Source organism: Cyrtonyx montezumae, unplaced genomic scaffold (genome assembly GCF_038088225.1).
Source record: "Cyrtonyx montezumae isolate F1298 unplaced genomic scaffold, pur_monq_1.0 scaffold_14, whole genome shotgun sequence".
NCBI lineage: Eukaryota > Metazoa > Chordata > Aves > Galliformes > Odontophoridae > Cyrtonyx > Cyrtonyx montezumae.
The window spans coordinates 9,535,633-9,556,428 of record NW_027071870.1 but is presented as its reverse complement, the minus strand read 5'-3'; the positions used below and the strand labels follow the sequence as shown (position 1 = coordinate 9,556,428).

Here is a 20,796-nt window from a genome sequence, read left to right as displayed (position 1 = left end):
TGTTACAGTATGGCTCCATCTCCACACGCCACGTACCATCCCACCAGGTTGTCTTGAATGGAATACTGGCAATAGAATCTCTTCTTGCTTCAGGTTTTTCTTTCCCTATCATTGTACCTAAAGAAAAGTGAGCATGCAGTTGGAAATGATGAGGAAGAGAAAGATGATAGAAAAGAGGATAATACCGTTTCAAGGAGCCAAACATCCAGGAACTATTAACAATCAGATTTCTATTGTTTTCATCAGGTATCCTTTATTGCAGTGTGTGAGAGAATGAGGGTTAACACCCAAAGCAGTTCTCTACCTTTGCTTCTGAGTGCATGACTATATACAATCACAATACACATACTCATTATTTGCTTAATACATATTCATACTTTCCCTGAAACGTCCAGTGTTTTCCAAGAACTCAGTCTTCACCTGAATTTGAATTGGTGGTCGCTCAGGCGGCTTTCAGTCATGAAAACACAACTGTCTTTGCTCAAGCATGTCTAGTTCTTTTACTATTTCTTTTGCTTGCTCCTGTTCATAAGTTCATAAGTTCATAAGTTCATAAGGTTGGAAAGGACCTATAAGATCATCTAGTCCAACCATCCTCCTATCACTATCTCTACCCAACTACTAAATTAAGTCCTTTAGCACCTCATCTAGACGCTTCTTGAACAGCGCTAGGGATGGTGCCTCAACCACCTCTCTAGGCAGGCCATTCCAGTGCCTGACCACTCTTTCAGAAAAGAAATGCTTCCTCAGGTCTAATCTAAATCTTCCCTGGCGCAACTTGTGGCCATTCCCTCTCGTCCTGTCATTACTTATCAGGGAGAAGAGGCCTACCCCCTCCTCACCACAACCCCCCTTCAGGAAGTGGTAGAGTGCAATAAGGTCTCCTCTGAGCCTCCTCTTCTCCAGACTAAACAATCCCAGCTCCCTCAGCCGCTCCTCATAAGACTTGTGCTCCAGGCCCCTCACCAGTTTTGTTGCCCTTCTCTGAACACGCTCCAGGGCCTCAATGTCCTTCTTGTAGTGAGGGGCCCAAAACTGAACACAGTACTCGAGGTGCGGTTGCAGTTTGCTGACCTAGCAAGCTCAGCAGATATGATTATTGTGAAATGTAATGTCTCTCAACACAACTGAGATAGTTGGTGGCAGCCAGCTGGGTAGGTTTTAGGGACACTTTGTGTGCTGATGAATCTGTGACCTTAAACACAATTTTTGCTATGGGGACACAGTCTGTTTGCCCAGTGTTGCAGAAGGAAAGTAGGGAAGAAAAACGCATTAGGCACATGTGAGATTTGCTGTGTATGCTTTACAGACCCTTTGCAGATCTGCATCATTTTTGCAAACTTTGGGGTATAGACTGTCACTCTACAGGAAAGCTTTGGCTTCCAGGCAAAGTAAGAAGTAAAAACTCTTGCAAAATGAAAGAAAAAGCTTTTCTTATTCTAAAAGTGGAAACTGGAGTGCTACTAATTATAGCTGTGAGTTAATTAGAGAAGCATTTAAATTCACAGAGCTTGAAGCCTTTGTGTTGTAGCTGCCCAACTTGCGTGGCTGCCCAGAGTCCTCATTTCATCCTCTGTCCAAAGGCTCAAAGCTGAAGTTGGGCAGTGTAGTGAGAATCAAAGCGTCTCACATTTTTTTTTCCATCAGTTATTCAAAAAAATATGAATGTTAGTAGTGTCTATAGCCATGGCTTCCTGTTGTATGGCTTTTCTTTATGGAAGAGGAAATCCAGGATTTTAACTTCTAAATGGAAGATGAGCTTGCATCAAGATATACAAATATATGATTGTGAGATATGCTGCTTACCTTTGTGGAAGCAGTTGAGCAGATCAGGGAAGACATATGAACAAGCTGTGTAAGTACATCTTACTCTGGGATAAAGTTCATTTGTAATTACAAATATATCAATGTATCAATACAAATATATACAAAATATCCATACTGATTTCCATGTGAAGAACTGTATTCTATGAATGCAGACATTTCGCATGTTCTTGTGCATATATGTAAGCCCACTTCCCCCTGATTCCAGACCCTCACTGGTGAAGTTCTTTTTGTGGTAGGAAAACTGTTCATCCATGCTGATAAAATTTTGGACTTATTTTTGATCTAGGGATCTTTCAGATTACTCATATTTTGTCAAAAAACACTCATTTTTTAAGAGCTTGTCATTTGATTTAATCATAAATGCCATAAGGCTTTGTCATAAACATGTATGTGTTTTTTAAATCTCTGTTACAGCAAGTTATAACAGACAATTCCCTAATAGATTTCCTGACTTCCAGGGAAACTTGCATGAGCTATTGTAAACAAGCATGTATTAAAAATGAAACTATCTTCTGCACCTGTCGTACATATTTTTGAAGCATGCTGTCTCTGCATCAGTAACATGACATTTTTAAACAAACAGTATTCACTTGAGTTGGGGAAAAAACATAATGAGGGAATGCTTTTGGCAATGCTGTGTTTTATGCTGGAGGCTGGCAACAAAATCAGGTTTCAGTGATGACTATTGGCTCTTAATGCTCTTAGATCATATTCACTATCATGACATGGGCTGCACTATTCAAGATAGTTATTGCCTTTTTTTGAGAAAAATATATTTAATTTTTCCAAATAGTACATTTGTCTGTTGTAGTGATACTACATCATGCATCATTAATTTACTGTTTTATTTGTATAAAGGCACGGATTCTTTCTGTATTCTTGTTATTTACAAGACATATGTTACCACTGTCACAGTTGTTATCTCTGCTGATCTGGTTTCATTGGCCAGCAAAGCTTTTACAGGTGAGCAGTGTTTGCAGTGATCTCAGAGGATCAGCATCTTCTCTCAGACAAACAGTCTGGGCATGCTGCCCATAGTTTAGATGCTCTCTGAAAGCAAATGTGCTTGGCTTGAAATCTCATGGCTTGTGGCCCTCTACAGCTCAGCCACAGGGTCATCTATGTGAAATGCTCTTCCTGGGATCAACAGCAGAGGGTATGACTGTGACTGGCTGCTGCGTGATGTGTCCTCTGCTTAGAGGAGACAAATGAAACAACAATAATCTCTGCATCATGATGGAGTGAGTTTTACAGAGGCCCCCAAATGATGCAGCGTTTTTGCTACACCACGAATGCAGGCAGTATAGCAAGGTCAGCATGGGCTGCTAAGTTCTGCCCTCCCCCAGGAATCCTTGCTACAGCATAGGTCCGTTGATGTGTCCTTGCTTTGACAGCTCAGGCAGTGTCCCCACGTGGTGCTGTGCCACATGGGGTAGGTGATGCACTGATGATGGTGTGCTTTGTGCCCCGAGTTCTGAGAAGTCTAAACCCGGCCCTATGTCATTATCAGTAGACGATGCTTCCCTGCTGTTGGGAGCTGGTTTCTCAAAAACTGCTGTCTCCAAAAGCAGCAGTGTGTGTTGAATAACAAACCCCTTCACATTCAGACTCTTCAGTTTTGGGAATGGAGCCAACATTCTTGAAGAATGATTTAGTGGCCAATAAACATCTGTGAAGTCTGTAAGACTGTCAGAAGCAGTAACGTTGAAAGTAAAGATCGTATCAGTAGCAATTCCCCTGTCCTGACAAGGCATTCAGTGCAAATATTTGTTCAGTCATCTTTGCTCGCATTCCTGTTATCACAGACAGTTTCACAGGTTTTGCCAAAAGAGCAATTCCATCTTCTTCCACAAAGCTGTTCACATCCAAGGTCTTTGCAATGTTAAATGCTGGCCTACTACTGTTTCAGGACCTCCCACACATGCTCTTTTGGAGTGCAGGAGCCTCATCTGTCTTACGCAAAGACTCCTCTGTGAATGGCTCTTACAACTTTCAATTAGCAAGCATCTGCAGTGCTAAGATTTTGTGGCTTCTTGAGGATTCAAGCCCAGTGTAGGTGATTTATTGTGCTGCACCAATCTCCATGATAGCCAGGGCAGTCTATCAGCTCTTCTAAGTACAATTCTCCTGCTGAGTAATGGTAATTAAACTGCACTAGGACTCAGACCATTTGTAAATGCAAGATAATGCTTGGAGAAGAAGGAGCTGTTTCTGCTTCTTCAAAAGCTCTTGGCAAATGGGTACAGCTTCCTGAATAATTCTGATCACACGATTCTTCTGCTCCGAGAACCTTCCCTCTTTTGCCCGCCTTGCCGCACTGTCCCAAATGAATAGAAGAACTGGAAACACAGCCCTTCTTGAGATACTTCCCAGTTTACTAGAATCTCTGAGGGCCTGTTCAGAAGGTGTCTGGGAATGTTTAGGTTTGGGAAGAAATACTGTAATGGAAATAATAACAGTATGAGTTGTGGTGGGCAGGAGCACGAATGCCGCAGTAGCTTCACAAGGGAAAAGCAAAGGCAGCAGAACTAAAAACTTAACTACAAAATGTATTCAAACAGCAAAATGGTTTTTTGTGTTTAATTGTAGATGAAAATAATCCCTGGGCAACTATTCCCCCTGCAGTTCACTTAGTGTTACTTTCTGCTATCTATTCTAAATAAGATCAGGGTGTGCATGACTACATCTTTCCGTGTAGGTTCCTATAATTCCTCGTGATGAAGAATAGAGGGGCGTCCATCATAGCTCTAGCTAGAGGAGGAAAGATAGACTTTTCTGATATAAATGAGGTCGCCTCGTTTGGAAAGTGCATCAAATTCAAGCTCACATCCTCACCAGGTGTTCATTGCCCCTTCTATACTGGTAAAGCCTAAAGTGAATGCAGCCGAACTACTAAGAAAAGAAGATAATAAATGATGTTCAGTGCTCTTTGAGACATTCCATCTGGTCCTTCATGAAGTTGAATGAAGTTGTTTTCATAACATCTGTAGGATCTCACAAATGAGAACTGAGGCACTGCACAGCTCTGATATTGGCTTAATTTTGAATACCTAAGGCATCATGGATTCTCATGATTTCATGCCTTTTCATGTACTCAAAGCATAGCTCATGTTCACCTCATTTACACCTGCGAGTGCTTAGCACTGCTAAGATGAAAGCCCAGTCAGAGGTCCAGAGTCCAGAGACTGGACAAGGTATGTGAGCATATATGGAAAGACTGATTGGAACTGGTCCTCTGGCCCAGTACATGGCCTTGTAACACAATCTGAGGGACTGTCAGTTGTCCCAGTTTGCAGTGGTTGTAAAACCATCTGACGATCTTCTTGTGTTCCTTCCTGTAATGGTTTGCAGCAGCAAGTGACACTGAATTTGGGGGGGAGAGGTCTCACCTCCCACCCTGGCTCTGACCCCAGGCTGGTCCATCCTGTGGCTTTTGGGAGGTGGATCCACAGCAAGTGCCTCACAGTATGTTTGGTGTGAAGGCAGACTGCATGCAATTCTCATCTTTATTCACATGTGGTGTAGAAGCAGGTACAGATACAGATATGTATCTGAGTGTCTGAATATTTCCTTATAGACGTAAATACATATTTTTAAAATTTCACATGAAATCCATTGATTTGTAGAATCTTCTGTGCAACACTTGTCTGGGGTTACTGTGAAGCCCTTTTGCAGCCTGGAACTGTCCTTAACTTATGTTTGGCTGTTGGGCACGTGTATGTGCTAAAGTACTTCATTACAAACTACTTGAATTTCTGAACCTGTGATCACACAGTGGAGTTGATTTGAGCTACAACGTTGGTACCTGGGTTTTAATATTTGGTTGGACATTCGAGTTGTGTGCATGGAAGTAGCTGGAAGTAGCTAGTCTTAAAAAGATCATATTTATCTGTTTCTATTTTACAGGCAAGTGAAAGAAACAGTGAATTTCCTCTTCCCTACAGACTTACCCATTCTTTACTCAGTACTGCTGGCTAAACACACCCTGGAAATCAGTTCTGGCATTCGCATAGAAGTTCTTCCACTTGCCTGAAAATACAGCACCTTGTAATTTAAATTGCCTTTGTGCAGCCCATGCCATGTCTGAGCCTGCTTGGCAGCCCGGGGGGCAGGAGAGGAGCTGGCTCCTGGAGCGGTATCGAGCAGAGCCGCAGGACGCATTTCTCTGAATTGTACAGGAGACTTCTGAAAATATCCAGTGTGCATGCATTTATATCACAACCTTACACTGCATATGTAGGGTCTGCTCCCAAACCCGCAGCCAACTAGCATAACAAAATCAGATTTTACTGCTGTAGTGTCAGCCTAGGGTTGAAATATGGCTTTGAAACCCTCCCTTTCACCCCACATTTTTAATGAAAAACAATCGGGCTGGAGTGTAATAGTGCTTACCCTGGCTGCATTTGACTTTAGGTTTTTACTTTTAAAACTTTATTTTAGGCTTTAAGAGCTTCCAATTAAACCTTTCAGATCCAGAGCGAAAGCCTGAACGTGCCTGCCTGCACAACACTGAGATTCCTGGGTGGGAAAAGGATATTTTTTTTTATTAAAATTAAGAAAATGAATAGTCTGGTTCATTTTCTTCTTCCATGCTCCTTACTCTTCTTTTTCATAATAAATTTTCATCTGCCATTTTCTTGTTTCCTTTTTTTTTAACATATCCCATAGCCATTCGTTTATTTATTTTTCCCCCCCTTTTCTCTTCCCTTTCTCCTCTTTCCTTTATTTCACCCTCTCCCTTCCCTGCTGCCTAGCCTGCTTCCTGATGTCAACCCACAGTGGTTTGCAATAGAAGGGCTGAATACTTCATCCTTACAGTCAGAACAGCACATGCTGTAAATTCCTTTCCAAATAACACCAAAAAATGAAGCCGAAGTCAGATGTTTGTTTATCCATTATGAAATGCACACAGAAGACTATCACCAGGGTATTCGACAACATTACACGATTAATTACATGCCAACTCAATGAGGAGTCAGCTTTGCAGCAAGCCTGAAAAGAACATAATACCGCATAACCTTCAGTTCGTTAACAATTTGTCTCTAATGCTATAAGGCACTGACTCCCATTATAAGCTCTACTAAAGCCTAGTTGAAAACACAAATCTCTCACAGTGCCCTGAATCTCAGCAAAGAGAACACACTGTCACTAGCCACAGACATATATAGCTGCTCATGACAGCCTGAACAATGAAGTGATTTACATCAGGTTTGTGTCTACTTTGCTAACTAATAAATTCTTACATGCAGGTGCATAGCCCAAGACTGTTGGGCCATTTGGACCAAGCCTACTATTATGTGGTGCTTTCAGTGCACTTACTAATGTAAATGTTAATATAGATCTGCAAACTCAATTCTATTTTATGGTTTATAAAATACACCTATTCCAGTCTCTGTGGGCATGTACACTCATTTCATAAAAATCACATGTATTAAAATGTAACTAGATGCCTACTCCCTCTTTAGCAATCTCCAGACTTACAGGAAAAAACGTCTTCAGCTTCCTAGGTACTCAGGAAAAAAATTCAAGTGATACCAGTCGTTCATTGTTCAATCTTACATCTGTTCAGGTTCAAGAAGAAAATTTCAGAGAAAGCTTTATCTGAAAAGCTTTGGTCTGGGGAATGATGGCAAAGGGAGATCTCCAACATTAGCAAGACTCAACCTCATGGGTCTTAATAGAAGATGTCAGACCGGGGCTAGAGGTGTTCCTGGAAGACCACAGAGAGCATAGAAAAGTATTTGCTGTAACAGTCACTGTGAACATAACTTCACATAATCATAGAATTATGTGGGTTGGAAGGGACCTCAAAGAGCATCTAGTTACAACACCTCTGAAAATCCAGCAGCTCCGGCTGCCCTGGGCCCCATCCAACCCGGCCTTGAGCACCTCCAGGGATGACACCCATAGCTTCTCTGAGCCACGGCCTCACCACCCTCTGTTGTCATTGTGCAGTTTGCTTATCTGAGAGGATAATGACTTATGAGGTCAATCATTATATTTGCTGAATGAAGCCAAAAAAGTGAGATGTCAGGGTTCTGGGGGTGACTATTACAGGCTGCTGTACAACCTCCTCCTGGAAGAAGGCACAAAAAGTAAATGAAAGCTTTGCTGAAAAGGAATTTTCTCTAGAGCCTGGGCCTAGGGCTCATCCAGTGAAAGGACATGGTAATAAATCCATGTCATGGTAATAAATCCTTGTCAGTTTTCCCTCCTTTACAATGCTGAGCAGCCTGTGCTAAGCTACCTTCCCTCCCAGAGGTGGGAGAATGTCAGTGATACTGTGTGACCCATGGTTTACTTTGGGATTTTTTTGGAGAAAAGGATCTGGATCGATGTTGAAAAGTAGGGGAGTATTAGCTCCAGTTGACCCAATTTTATTCTTGGAAAAACAGATCTGAAAGACATGTATGCCCTGAAATTGTGGTTTGGAAAATACTAGATACTCAAGGGATGGTGTGTGTGTGTGTGTTTTGTGTGTGACCTACAGAAATACCTCATCTCACCACTAATTTACTCACATATGTAAACTTCATTTTTCATTCAGCTGCCCCATTTATTTCCTGTTCCTCCCTCTTTTTCCTCCTCTTGCTTGTTTTGAAAATGCTGGTCAACACATGTTAAACAAGAGTCTCCAAAACCAACAAAAGAAAGTTCAGGAAAGGCAGAGAGAGAAACAGCTGAATAACACTGCCAGCTTTAAAATGAAGATAAGTTATACAGGACCTTTTATTGAACCAACAAATATTTTATAGTATTCACCATTTGGGGCCAGCAGTTCTTTTTTTTTTTTCCTTCATTTTGAGCTAGAGTAGGTGGTGTGTAATTCATAAGGAATCTGTACATGTTCAAGTAGCTTCAAGTAATATTACAGCCATGTGGAACCAGCTTACAGCATCTTGATTTCCATGTCTGTTTTTTTTCCACTGTATAATATTCAGTGCCCTTTTCTCTCTGTCTCATTCTCTCATTCACACATTCTTTCCCCTCTTGGTTTCCAGCCGTCTTTGCTTTGTCAGTGTTACCTGATAACACAAAGCAGGGTTTGTGCCAGTTGTTGCAGTTTGGCTTGTACTGTGCAGAAGTAACATCAAGTGTGGGAGCAATGTGGATGTTTCTTGGTTCTATGTAAGTGGTCAGTCTTTCCTTCACTATTCCCTGCAGGGACTTTGGCTGAAGTAAGTTCATTACCACACATGTGCAATGTTCTTAGATCAAAATTCCTATTTCAAAGGGATAAAATGTAATTGAAATTAACATTAGTTAGCACACCCTTAATGGCATCCAACTATATTAAAGTTATGAGTCTGGACTCCAAGAACTGTGAGGGTCTGAATTGTTCTGAAATACTTGAATGTGCTGCAACACTACGTAGCCAGAAAGCTTTTGGATGTGGTGAATTGGAGTAGACACGTGTGCTACAGTATTTGTACACTGGCTTTCTTCTCTAATACTGGATATGGTTTTTAAAAGGGCACTGTGTACGTATTTAAATATATATCTTCTTGTAAATTATTTGGATGTTATTTTGACAGCAGTCAAATGTAGAGGCAGTGCACTGAGGGAAAGTGGTTTTACTGTTGCGTTTCTGGATACATTGCATTCAAGAACAATGGGTTTTATTTTCCTTGGGTGCGTCTTTCTGATAGCAGAAGAACAAAAGAGAATATTTTAACTGTAGGAGAAAACCTGGAAAAGTCTGCTCTGAAAATGCTTTTGAAATAAATGGTCAAAGTATTGCCTAGCCATGTTGTCTTTGGACTTCTGAGACTCATTTCCATCTCTGCTAAAATGGGACTGGAGGCTACCTTGCAAGAGAGCTGTCAGGATCAGCCAGTGAATATTTATGAAGAAATTTCATGGTGAAAAAGAAATATATATATATATATATATATATATATATATATGCTACATATATTATTAATAATTACGTGAGTCCTGAAAAATAACATACTGAATCACAAAGCTGGTATTGTCCAGTTACTACACTCTTGGCACTGCGTGCTATGGTAAACTGTATACTGAAAACACATACTAATGGAAAGGTATACAAGATTCCATTTGTGAATGATTTATAGTGACTTCCTATTATAAACAAGAGGGAACAAATATCCTACCTCGCTGGTTTCTTTGAGCGGATGGTGAGAGCAGAATGAGACATTCCTGGCCAGGCAAGGGCTGATTCTCTGGATGCTTGCAGTGGGAGCAAAATGAAGCACCAGTTAGTGGGATCATTTATGACAGTGCCCAATTATATGTGATTGCATTTCTGTTTTCATAGTGCTTTAAACTTTCCATTTGTAGAGAAAGAAACAAATTTCTTTAAGCAAATGTAGGACTTCTAACAAAAATAAAATTTTTCTAATGTTTAAGGAAACCTGTATCTGCTGAGAGCCTACCAACCTCCTTCTCCACATTGCTTTCTGAGACAGAACAAATCAATCATTAGCTGATAGATTTGGATCTCATTTAATCAATATGTGATTGAGCACAACTGTAGCTTGTTTAGGAAGTACACTGAATGAAACGTTTTCACAGTGCTTGGGGAGGACAGCTATGGTGTATCTTTTCAACCCTCCACAAACACTTTCTATGCTGGGAATGCTGTTCTTTGCTTTTGTTCATGGACCGGTCACACCGTTCTGCTTACACAACTGAAATACCCTGCAGCAGTTTTGCATGTATGTAGAGTGTCAAAAGTTGCATTATCAAAAGCTTAAGTTAATAACTGGGGCTAGAGCAGACAGGTTGCAAAAGGCTGACATTTATTTTTTAAATTCAGTAAAATTTTGTCTTCTACCTTCCATCTCTTGTCAGTAAAGAGCTGGACATGTCCAGACTACAGTTTGGCCAGGCTAAGCTAAGCCTTCTTTATGAGTTAGGTCATGCTGACTTGACCTGCAAGATGTCAAGGAAGGCCTAGGAACACAGGTGAAGCTCTTTCCCCTCAGAAGGCAAAGGGTCATGTAGACCAACATTCCTTGCAGCACTGGTCGTTTGCCTTTCTGAAGATGGTTCCTCTCATCCAAAGATGGTGATCATACTCATTTCCTTCACTAAGGGCTGTACAGATGGATGTGAGCTTCTTGGATGCTACAGCAGTGCAAAAGAAGATATGCTGTCATACATTTGGTATAGCAGAAAAGGATTTTTGGCAAGAAAAAGTGTCCTGTGCATTGAAATGATGGATTTTTAGACTTCTTTGTACTAACATGCTTTTACAGCAGCTATTAGCAAGAGCTTTGCAAATTATCAATGATGTTTTTGTTGTAACCAAGTTTCACATTTCTTTGATATAAATTATTTGTTTAAAAAATATAAAATCTGAATGGAATAAAAAAAGACCTCCAGCAGAATTAAAGAATGGGTGACTCTTTGGTCCTGGGTTGTGTTTTTAAGCTTTGCTACTGCTTTTTCATACTGTGAGCAAGTTGCTTTCTTTTAGAGCTGTCTAAACACCACTAAAAAATATTTGCAAATACTCCTTCAAATAAACGCTGGAATTGGAATGTGTGTCACCATTCACACCTACTTTCCTCAGAAGTTTGTACAAGCAATTTTTTTGTTCATAGGAAATATTTTCCAACAGCAAAAGAAACTGACAGATGCATGAGAGAAGTGTATTTATATCCAGGTTTGCTCTGGCAACAGTGTTCTCTATTACTTGCCATTTCCATTTCTATACCTACTGACCTATTCAGTCCTAAACCTCCTTTTTAACACTGTCTCTATTTAAAACAAAAACAAAAACCAAACTCTAAATGAAGCAGGGCTGAAAAACGGCTTGTAGCCCAGTACATCATGAGGTTGGATATTTGTGGTGTAATTCAGTACGTCTGCAAATCATAAATATATATATATTACCCTCAGTTTTCTCTTTTCTGCCTGGGTTGAACTTTCCCCCATGCAGTGGTCTAGGATAGCTCAAGAGACACTGACTTAAGATGTGCTGTTTTGGAACAACATATAAACCCAAGGACTCGTTCACTTGTGGACATTTATAAAGCTGTTTTGCAAAAGCATGAAGTCCCATTAAATCAAATAGCTTCGCAAACATCTGACCAGTGAAATTACAGATGGTCTGCCTGCATTTTTTCTGGTGAGCCTGTGGCCTTTGCTGCTCACCTGCAAGCACTAGGGAATGTGGCTGTGCCAAGGTGTTGGGTGTGTTGTATGCAAGAGCAAACTGGCCACCCTTTGGTGGTATGTGAAGCTGCTCATAACCATGGATCTAGCAAGGGATGCAGTGTGCTTTGGGACATATTCCCATGGAAGCTCACTTTAAAGAAAAGATTAGCTTTTAGTTAATAATCTGGTTGAAATCTAGCAGAAGGGTGGAGCACCAGTTGGGAACCTAGCTTCATTACTTTACAAGGTTTAGGGGATACTGCTGTCATGCAGCCACTAGAGCTCATGCTGAAAGTCTTTCTTTTGTTGGACTCATTCTCCATAGGTACTGCAGTTAGGTATCAGCTTCTCATTCCCCTATAATGTGTTTCTGTGTTAGGATAGGAAGCCCACTGGCTAAAGCATACAGATTTCTGCCTGGTAAATATTTCTGGCTTCTCTGCAATGTGAGGACTTAATGAATGAACAAATGTGATCCTTGATGGGAAAGTGTAGCTTACTCCTGTGATGCAATTTCACCTCTGGAGGCTGTTAGCCACGTGTGATTGTTCCTTGTGTCCCGCTCAGCTTTCCTTTGGGACCGAGGTGCAGCCTGGGCAAGGGTCACCTTTAAAACACACACATCATCTGTGTATGGGTGAAAGTCCTATTTTTAGTGCATACAAGAGGGCATTCACTAAAGGGAAATGAAACTGGGTTTTATTTTTAGTTTTTGTAATTCCTTATGTCCTCGGGATTTATGTACTGCAAAACACACTCCATCGTGCAGCAAAATGTAGGTGACCCTCCAGGATCAGCATTATTCTCACTATTGACAAAACACAAGGCCAGTCCAGGGTGTGCTGGGCAGGGTTCAGCACTGGTCTTGTCAGTGTGGTGCTGGAGAGGCTCGGCAAACTGTCTCAGCACAACCTATTCTTCCAAAGCTGTGGCACAGGAGCCTCCCCATGGCTGAAATTTCTCCACAGCGGTTTTGTTTGAGTCATACCTCCTTCAAGCTCAGAATGGATTTCTCCAGAGAGGCACTTTATATGTCTCCAAACAAAGGTTTTATTTGGTATCAATTTTGGAATTAATCTGGAGTTATTTTTCTATGTGACTATTTCATTTATTTCATCAATTTGCTTGCTTAAAAACTACTGAAAGAAAATAGACTTCGTTTTTTTGTTTGTTTGTTTGTTTGTTTCAGAAACTCTGGAGAGTGGACCAAATAAGTGTGAAAGGTGAGTAAGGGAATGTGCCATTTCCCCATGTGATTATTATTACACCTTATGTGACATCGTGTAGCCACTATGTAGAATCATAGAATGGTTTGGGCTGGATAGGACCCTTAACATCATCTGGTTGCAGCCCCCTGCTATAGGCAGGAACACCTCCCTCTATACCAGGTTGCTCACCGCCCCATCCAGCCTGACCTTGAGTGCTTCCAGGGCTGGGGCATCCACAGCCTTGCTGGGCAACCTGTTCCAGTGTTTCACCATCATCACAGTAAAGAATTCCTTTGTAATATCAGTCTGAATCTACCCTCTTCCAGTTTTAAACCATTTCCCCTTATTCTGTTTCTACACGCCCTTATGAAAAGGTCCCTCCTAGCTTTCCTGTAGGCCCCCTTCAGCTGCTGGTAGGCTGCTACGTAAGCTATGTATGTAACTTTGCTATTGCTTGAATCTAGCGCAGCTAACAGAAGAGGAACCAGCAAAGATGAAACATACTGGAAGGAGATCAACGCAGCCATGGCCCTAACAAACCTCGCCCAAGGGAAGGACAAACTGCAGGGAACTACCAGCTGCATCATCCAGAAATCTTCACATATATCAGAAGTAAAGACTGTTAAAGTGCCATTAGTTCAGCAGTTTTAAAGAGATGAGTTCCTTTTTTCTTGTCAAGCGGACATTTTCCTCACAGGATTGGTTTTCAGCAAAATCAGATTCACAGATATGAGACAAACATGGAAAGTAGGTCCCCTGTTACAGCAGAGTCAGTTTAAAAAAAAGTGTTCCTTGAGATTCTGACGTTTTCATTGTATTAAATGAAATGTTCGATTGCTTCTATAAAAGGCATGTAAATTATAAAAAAAACCTGTTTCTATCAAAACATTAACTTATTTTATGTTAATCAAAGTGCGCATAAGGTGTTTGCATTGCTATTACAGTAAGTGCCTTGCTTTCAAAAAATAAGCTATAACGTGGGCATCGTACAGCAGTATTATGCCTCAAAATGACAATGCCATAATGCTTAAACTTTGTGTATTATTCCAAGTGGGCTTAAGCAGCCTGGGTCTAAACACATTACTGCTGGAGGCCCTGGAGAATTGTGCATAATAGACTTGAACAAATTGACAAGTCTTAATAAAATTGTTACTTCATTTTTTCTCTCTTTTTTAATCAACAGTGTTATAAAAATTGTACAGTATGTTTTGTCAAAGTGACAATGAGATTGTTATGCATGTTTCTTACCTGTATATGCAGTATATTAAAATACCAAAATCATTCCTTTGAAAAGTGCAATATTCTAGAATACACAAATTTAGGAAATAAGTTAATTGTTCAGATTATTTTGAACTTCCACATGTGCTCCCAGGTGTGTTGCTTATTAAAGATTTCTAGTTGAGAAGGTTCGAGCCAGACTAGCTGTAAAGTCCATTTTCTATTGTTCCAAAGCTTTGCTAGTGACTTATGGAAGTTTTTAAATAAGTACACAAGATCAGTATCTTCTTGTACAATACTGAATCTGTAGTGACATTTATTATTTGCAGTGGAACTCAAAAATGTTTCTATGGTGGAAATTCTTATTTCAATGTGTTTTAAGTGTTTTTTATTTTGTAGGTACTGCATAAATGAGGACAGTTGGTGGACAGTTCACATTTCAGTGAGAAAAAGCTGTAGTATAAACTATCAAAGCCCACAATAGTAATACAAATGGGACTTGAAACATTGAAAAATCTGAGCATTTAATGTTGGAGGGTTTTAAATAGATACTAAAATGTATTAAATGTCACATCTCTACACTTGACTGCTGTTGAGCGTAATAACGAGCATAAAGCCTGGTTTATTTTAAGGGTTTTCTAGGGTGTACATGTTTTTCTTAAATCGTATAACAACACTCTAATGAGGTTTACAGAGCTTGAACAGAACTTACATGAAAGTAATTTACAGTGGCAAAGCCAAATACAATTTATACTGAATCAGTTACAGAAAACTGGAAAAGAACTGATTGTTGCTAGGAATTGGACTTTTTTTTCTTCCTGTGGTTATCCTGTCAGGTTTTTTACTATTTATCCCTCTCCCCTTTCCTCTTTCATGAGCCGTCAGTGAACAAGATAAGACTTCAGTCCTGCTCCCACTGAGTTTAACGGCCAAATTCCCACTTCATTGGAAGCAGAACTGAGCTAATGCTTAAACTAACTTGCAAGTATAGGCTGTTCCAGTTGCACTAAAATATTCAAGACACATTGCAAATATCAGCCTTGGTGCGACTTCCTAGGAAACTTCTTGATGTAACATAACATGTTGTTGGGTTTATTTAGTGTACAATGAAAATGATTTGATATGAAAATATTTTGTACATATATATTTTTACTTTGTTTTCTAAATTGCCGATTTGCATTGACTTAAAGTGCCAAGCAAGAAATGTATGTTGTCATGACTGTATGAACAGTTGAAGTATATGTTTTACTGACTTGCATCATTATGTGTCTAAGATTCCGTGACATTAATTTTTGATACTTTACTGGATTTTGACATAATAATGTAAGTTTATAACTAATAGCGGAGAGTTAATACTTCACTTTGGTTCATACTATTATAAGTTATTCTGGTATTAAATATTTTGTGGAAAATAAATCAATGATTTTGACAAACTTTTCAGTTAGGAATATTCACAGTGTTTTTGTCTGCATAAATGACAACAGTATTTGTCATGTAAAAATGGTACCTTTGGTGACTTCTCTGGATCAGAATTGTAGAAGACAAGCCATACTATAAATAACTTGTTCATGGTTCTTTTTTTAAAATGATCAAAGCACAAAGAATAATCTGTAATACACATCAAGTGGGTTTTAAATTTAAGAAATACTTGGCGTAATTTCTTGTTACCATTTCCTTTAATTTATTTTTTTTTCTACTGCTGCTTTAGAGTTTTCTGAAAACACAAATTCTAATGAATTACTTGTGTGTCTTTTTTTAAATAACAAGAATCATGATCAGTGCTGAGCCAACAGCTAATGAAGACTCAATAATTATTTATGATATTGGAAAAACAAACATTATTACTATAGCTCTTCTTTGTTTCAACATATGTAACCATTTTAGTAAAATAAATAACTGCAAACAACATCTTGCTGGTTTGAATTAAATGTTCATTTATCTCTCCTTAGTCATTTGAATTTCTGGTTTCCTCTTATAGGCAGTATTACTCTTTAATGGGATATAAGCATGAGATAGGCAAAGACAAACAGGAATGTCTTATACAACTGCTACAACCACTAAGCTGTAACTCTCACTTTGTGGCCTCACAGTGAAGCATTTCCACCAAGCAGAATGCGAGCAAGCCTCAGGCCAACATACATAGCATTTTGAGAATATTTGATAATTTGGTGTCTTGGATTTAAGTTCTAACTTGGAGTTTTGGTGAAGGACAGTACCTGGATTTGGATGTCCACCTGTAAATTGCATAAAGTAACCACTGGACTGTTGGGTTAGAAGATGTAGAAGAGTTGATAGTACCTCTGTACTGTGCAAAGAATAGTTTTAACTTAGATACAGATAAGGCATATATGAGCTTAAACCTGTTTCTTCATTATCACTTCATTAAGCTAACTTTTCAGTATGTGCCCTGGTGCTTTATCCACCTAAACTGTCCACCAGTGGAGATACACAACACCAAGCATGAGATACTACTACAGGAAGCAGTCTTGATTATAAAAATCTGTAGGATTGCTGATAACCATGAGCAGCCAGATCACACCAGCACTTCACAAGTCTTATTCACAAGTTCCTCCATTCAAAATGGCAGCCCTGGCAAAACCAGGATCCCAGTGCTGACAAGAAGCAGTTGCAGCAGCGGAGATTTTGCTGCTCCAGGTGCAACTTGCTATGTAGTAAAGGGAAGAGTGCAGTTGCCTCCTTGCACAGCCACATTTCTCTCACATATCACCATTTTTCTTTCTGTGAAATCTTAATGTTTGCTACAGAGTCCTTCAACACAAGTTGCCCTTTCACTCCATCCTTAGTGCAACTGTGCTTTCTTAAACCTTGGCTTCTTACTTCAAGGAGAACAGAGTCTGGACTGAGGATGTAAGACTCTCTAGTACTCCAGAAAGTTCAATTCAGTAGTCAAAGGAATAGCTTTTATTATGGCAGATTTCAGTTTTATTCCTGTTTTACTATGAACAATCTATGAGACTCTTGGAGAATCAGAATGAATCTCAGAGGGAACCAGGTTCCTAATCTAACAAATCCAATCATTTCCGAAGACGTGTAGGCCAACATTTGTTCACATAATAATTGTAGACTGTTGCTTGCCAGCTCTGAGCTATCTGGGTAAAAATGTGTTCCAGTTCAGAAAATATTAGCCACCTTAATATGGGATCATGCCTGTGCTGCTACACCAAGATCCTCAGCAGAGCATGGATTGGACTCAGCACAGTTTGAGTACAGACTGTGTTATAACTGTGTGACTTTTGGACCATTGCTTATTCTATGCCTGCACTTGTTCATAGAAATGTCCTCAATTTTTTCTGAGCAGGACTTTAGCATTTCAAAGAGGACAACTCTACTACCCCTGGCTGAACTGTTGTCTGTAGACAGACACCATCAGCTGGGAGCTGCTCTGGTGGAATATCTACCTAGATGAGCTACCTTAGGCAGGAAGCTGAGATAAAGCATGATGCAAAGGGCTGAGTTTCCTGAGAGCGTAGTTTTGACACTGCCTGGATGTGAGCTCATGTTGTATGAGCTGGTTTGCCAGACGCTGAGTGTACTTGGTCTTTGTTAGTAGCACAACTGAGACCCAACCCTGCGGCTTTCACAGTGCTGGGTTGCTGAGCCAGTGTTTAGGTTTAGGCCCCATCTTGAAACTCCTCTTTTTTAACAAGAAGGGAGGAGGCTGGCTCCCCTGTGGCAAGGGAAAAAAAAACAAAAAACAAAAAAAAACAGGAAAAGAGACATGAATGCCTAATGCAATAGAAAAAATATCTCCAAACTCCTTAATGTTGCTGCTATGTCAGCTTGGGTTATTGGCAGTGGAAGTGGTTATTGGCAGCGGAAGTTAGACCTGGCTCAAGGCTAATATAACTCACGCACCTGACTTTTTAAAAGGAGCTGAGATCTGGTTTCTTTATGGATGGGCTTTTTTTTTCATTTGTGGTGTTGGTCCCTTCTTCAGGTTTCCTTAACCTTCCTTTCAGCCTGTTTTGGACTTACTTCTCCTTTTTTCCTTCCTGAAAAGTCTCCTGTTACATGCAGACAGCAATGGGATCCTTCATGCCAAAGCTCATACTTGTGTCTGGCTTTGCAGTTTCTAGTGCTACATAGGTGAAGGATGTATGATTCAACAAATCGGTGTTCAGTGGCAAAGTCTAATATCTTCCTTCTCCCAGCCTGGGGTCAGTGAACATGTGAAGCCTCAGGGGCGTGCAGTGGAGGCTCTTCAACCAACAAGCTCTACTGCCTATCACTTCACTCCCAACTACTACTACTTTTGGCTATCTTAACTCCCAAAAGTACTGTCAATTTAACCATAACTACCTAGGAACTGCCAAGTCTCATTTTATGAGCTGCTGTTGAGAGTTTAGCTATTTAAGGTTGATTTTAAACAATTTTTATTGGTACTTCGTGGCATGTGCCTGATTTACAATGCTGTAAATAACCACAAATTAGGGACATTTCTTTCTTTACGGTAAACGCACATTATCTTGAATGTAAGAAAAGATACCTTGTTGGTGAAAAACGACTACAGGCCCTGTTCTGTTGCAAGCTTCCAGTATGAGTCTCATGGAAGCCTCATCCAGGGTTTGATCCATGTGAAGGGGCTGACACTCTCCTCTGGGAATGCTTTAAACACTGCGGAGTACCAATGAATGATGAGCTGTAGATCACACCAACAAGATGTCCCTCACTGCTCACCCTGCTGCTATGAAACTCTGAAAGTAGGAGAGGGCAATTTTGTAAGTGGCACTCTCAGTTTGGTGCACTTATATTAGGTAAATATATTACTATAATTGAAATCTGCATCTCAGGCACTTGTCACAGAGCAGGCATCACCTTCTGCAGTACTTTAATTTCTTCATTTACTGAAACAGGAAAATAAACTTCTATCTGAGACTAGATGTCCAAAACAGACATAGCTCAAGTCAGGAGAGGCAAAAGAAACAAGATATTAAAACCTAAATCACAAAGAGAGCTGCTTGACTCAGGTCAGCACTGTCTTTCTCTGTAACATCAGCTGAAGAGCACACCGAAGCACTTGGGAAAAAAAATCATCTTAAGGGGGAGATGTCTCCAGCTGAAAAAGGAGGTCCTCTTACAGTCCAATACCACAACAATCTTTCAGCTCAACCTTTGCAAATTAAATGCCTGGTCAGCAAAAGAGAAGCTTTCTGTAATAGAAATAAGACATTTAATTTACTTGAATTTTTTGAATTTAGGGATTTGATTTAGTAGTTCGGTGGGTAGGGATAGTGATAGGAGGATGGTTGGACTAGATGATCTTGTAGGTCCTTTCCAACCTAATGAACCTACGAACCTATGAACCTATGAATTTCTTTTAAGAAAGTTTGGAGATTATCAAAACTCTACATTCCTTCTTCCTTTTTTTTAACAATAGTCTGTTTTTCTAGATTTTGTCTTGAGATACAACATAATTATAATAAAAAAGTTGAAATTAAAGCCAAACAGAAATGATTGAAGCTTACCAAAATACTGAGGTTACCAAATTATGTTCACTAACTTTTAAAAAGTGTTCTTTTGGCTCATTATATTTATTTGTTTATATATTTATACTCTCCAACCCTATATAAAACAAGAAAGCTTAGACAGCTCAAAAATTTCCACACAACAGAAAGATTTCTCCCCTCAGCATGGCATGGAAGAACTTCTAATGCTCATTAGTCACAAAATCAGAGCAATTTTGCATGGTGATCTGTGGATATCAGTCTATACCTACATACTTCATTTTAGAATACCAGTTTTGGTGCTGAATCTTTTCAGCAAGCACCATGCTGTTTTCACTGAAGAACATCCTTGTGTCAGTGTTGCCTTCAGAAAAATACTGCTGGAGGAAAAACTGTGGGACTTATCCTCTTACTTTTTGGGTAAATGAGAAGAATTTTGATGTGGCTCTTTGGGTTAATGAAAATAATTTTGATGTGCCTAGAAAATTAATGCAGCAGGCAGGCGCAACATTTACTAGTACTCCGCATCCTTGGAGAGGAGGCATCTGTGTGGTGATGCTTGTTCATGGCTGTTGACTGCAAATAACAGAGAAAGCAAGAGAAAGCAAAGCTGTGGGGCTGAAGATGGCATTAGCGACATTTAAAAAGAGTGTAATAGCAATAATAAATACATTTCTCAGCTCGTGTAAAGGCAACTGGAAAACTCAGAGTGGTCAAAGATTTGACACAGTTCAATGGTGGTGAAACCAAATTTTAAAAATGTGGAAACAAACTAATGTTGGTGACCCTCCACATTTTAAAATGTGAAGCAAGAAGAGTCTTAGCCTTTTCCAGTCCTCCAGTCCCCTGACTACATTCCTGTGGATACATGTGGGCAGCAGAAGGATCTTCTTGAGAGCAGATTGCCCAGGCTGGCATCATTGAATGATGCCCAGGGCCAAATCAGAGGG

At 39.9% G+C, this 20,796-nt stretch overlaps 1 protein-coding gene across 1 annotated transcript in view; it reads left to right on the top strand.

Annotated features, from left to right (window-relative positions):
* MKX (mohawk homeobox) overlaps positions 1-14,570 on the top strand; it is a 41,003-nt gene extending 26,433 nt beyond the window's left edge. The window contains exons 5-6 of the mRNA XM_065731427.1: positions 13,145-13,178; positions 13,628-14,570. Of these exons, the coding sequence (XP_065587499.1) occupies positions 13,145-13,178; positions 13,628-13,814 (221 nt within the window). The 3' untranslated portion in view covers positions 13,815-14,570. The remainder of the gene's footprint in view (positions 1-13,144; positions 13,179-13,627) is intronic.
* Positions 14,571-20,796: the final 6,226 nt, after the last annotated feature.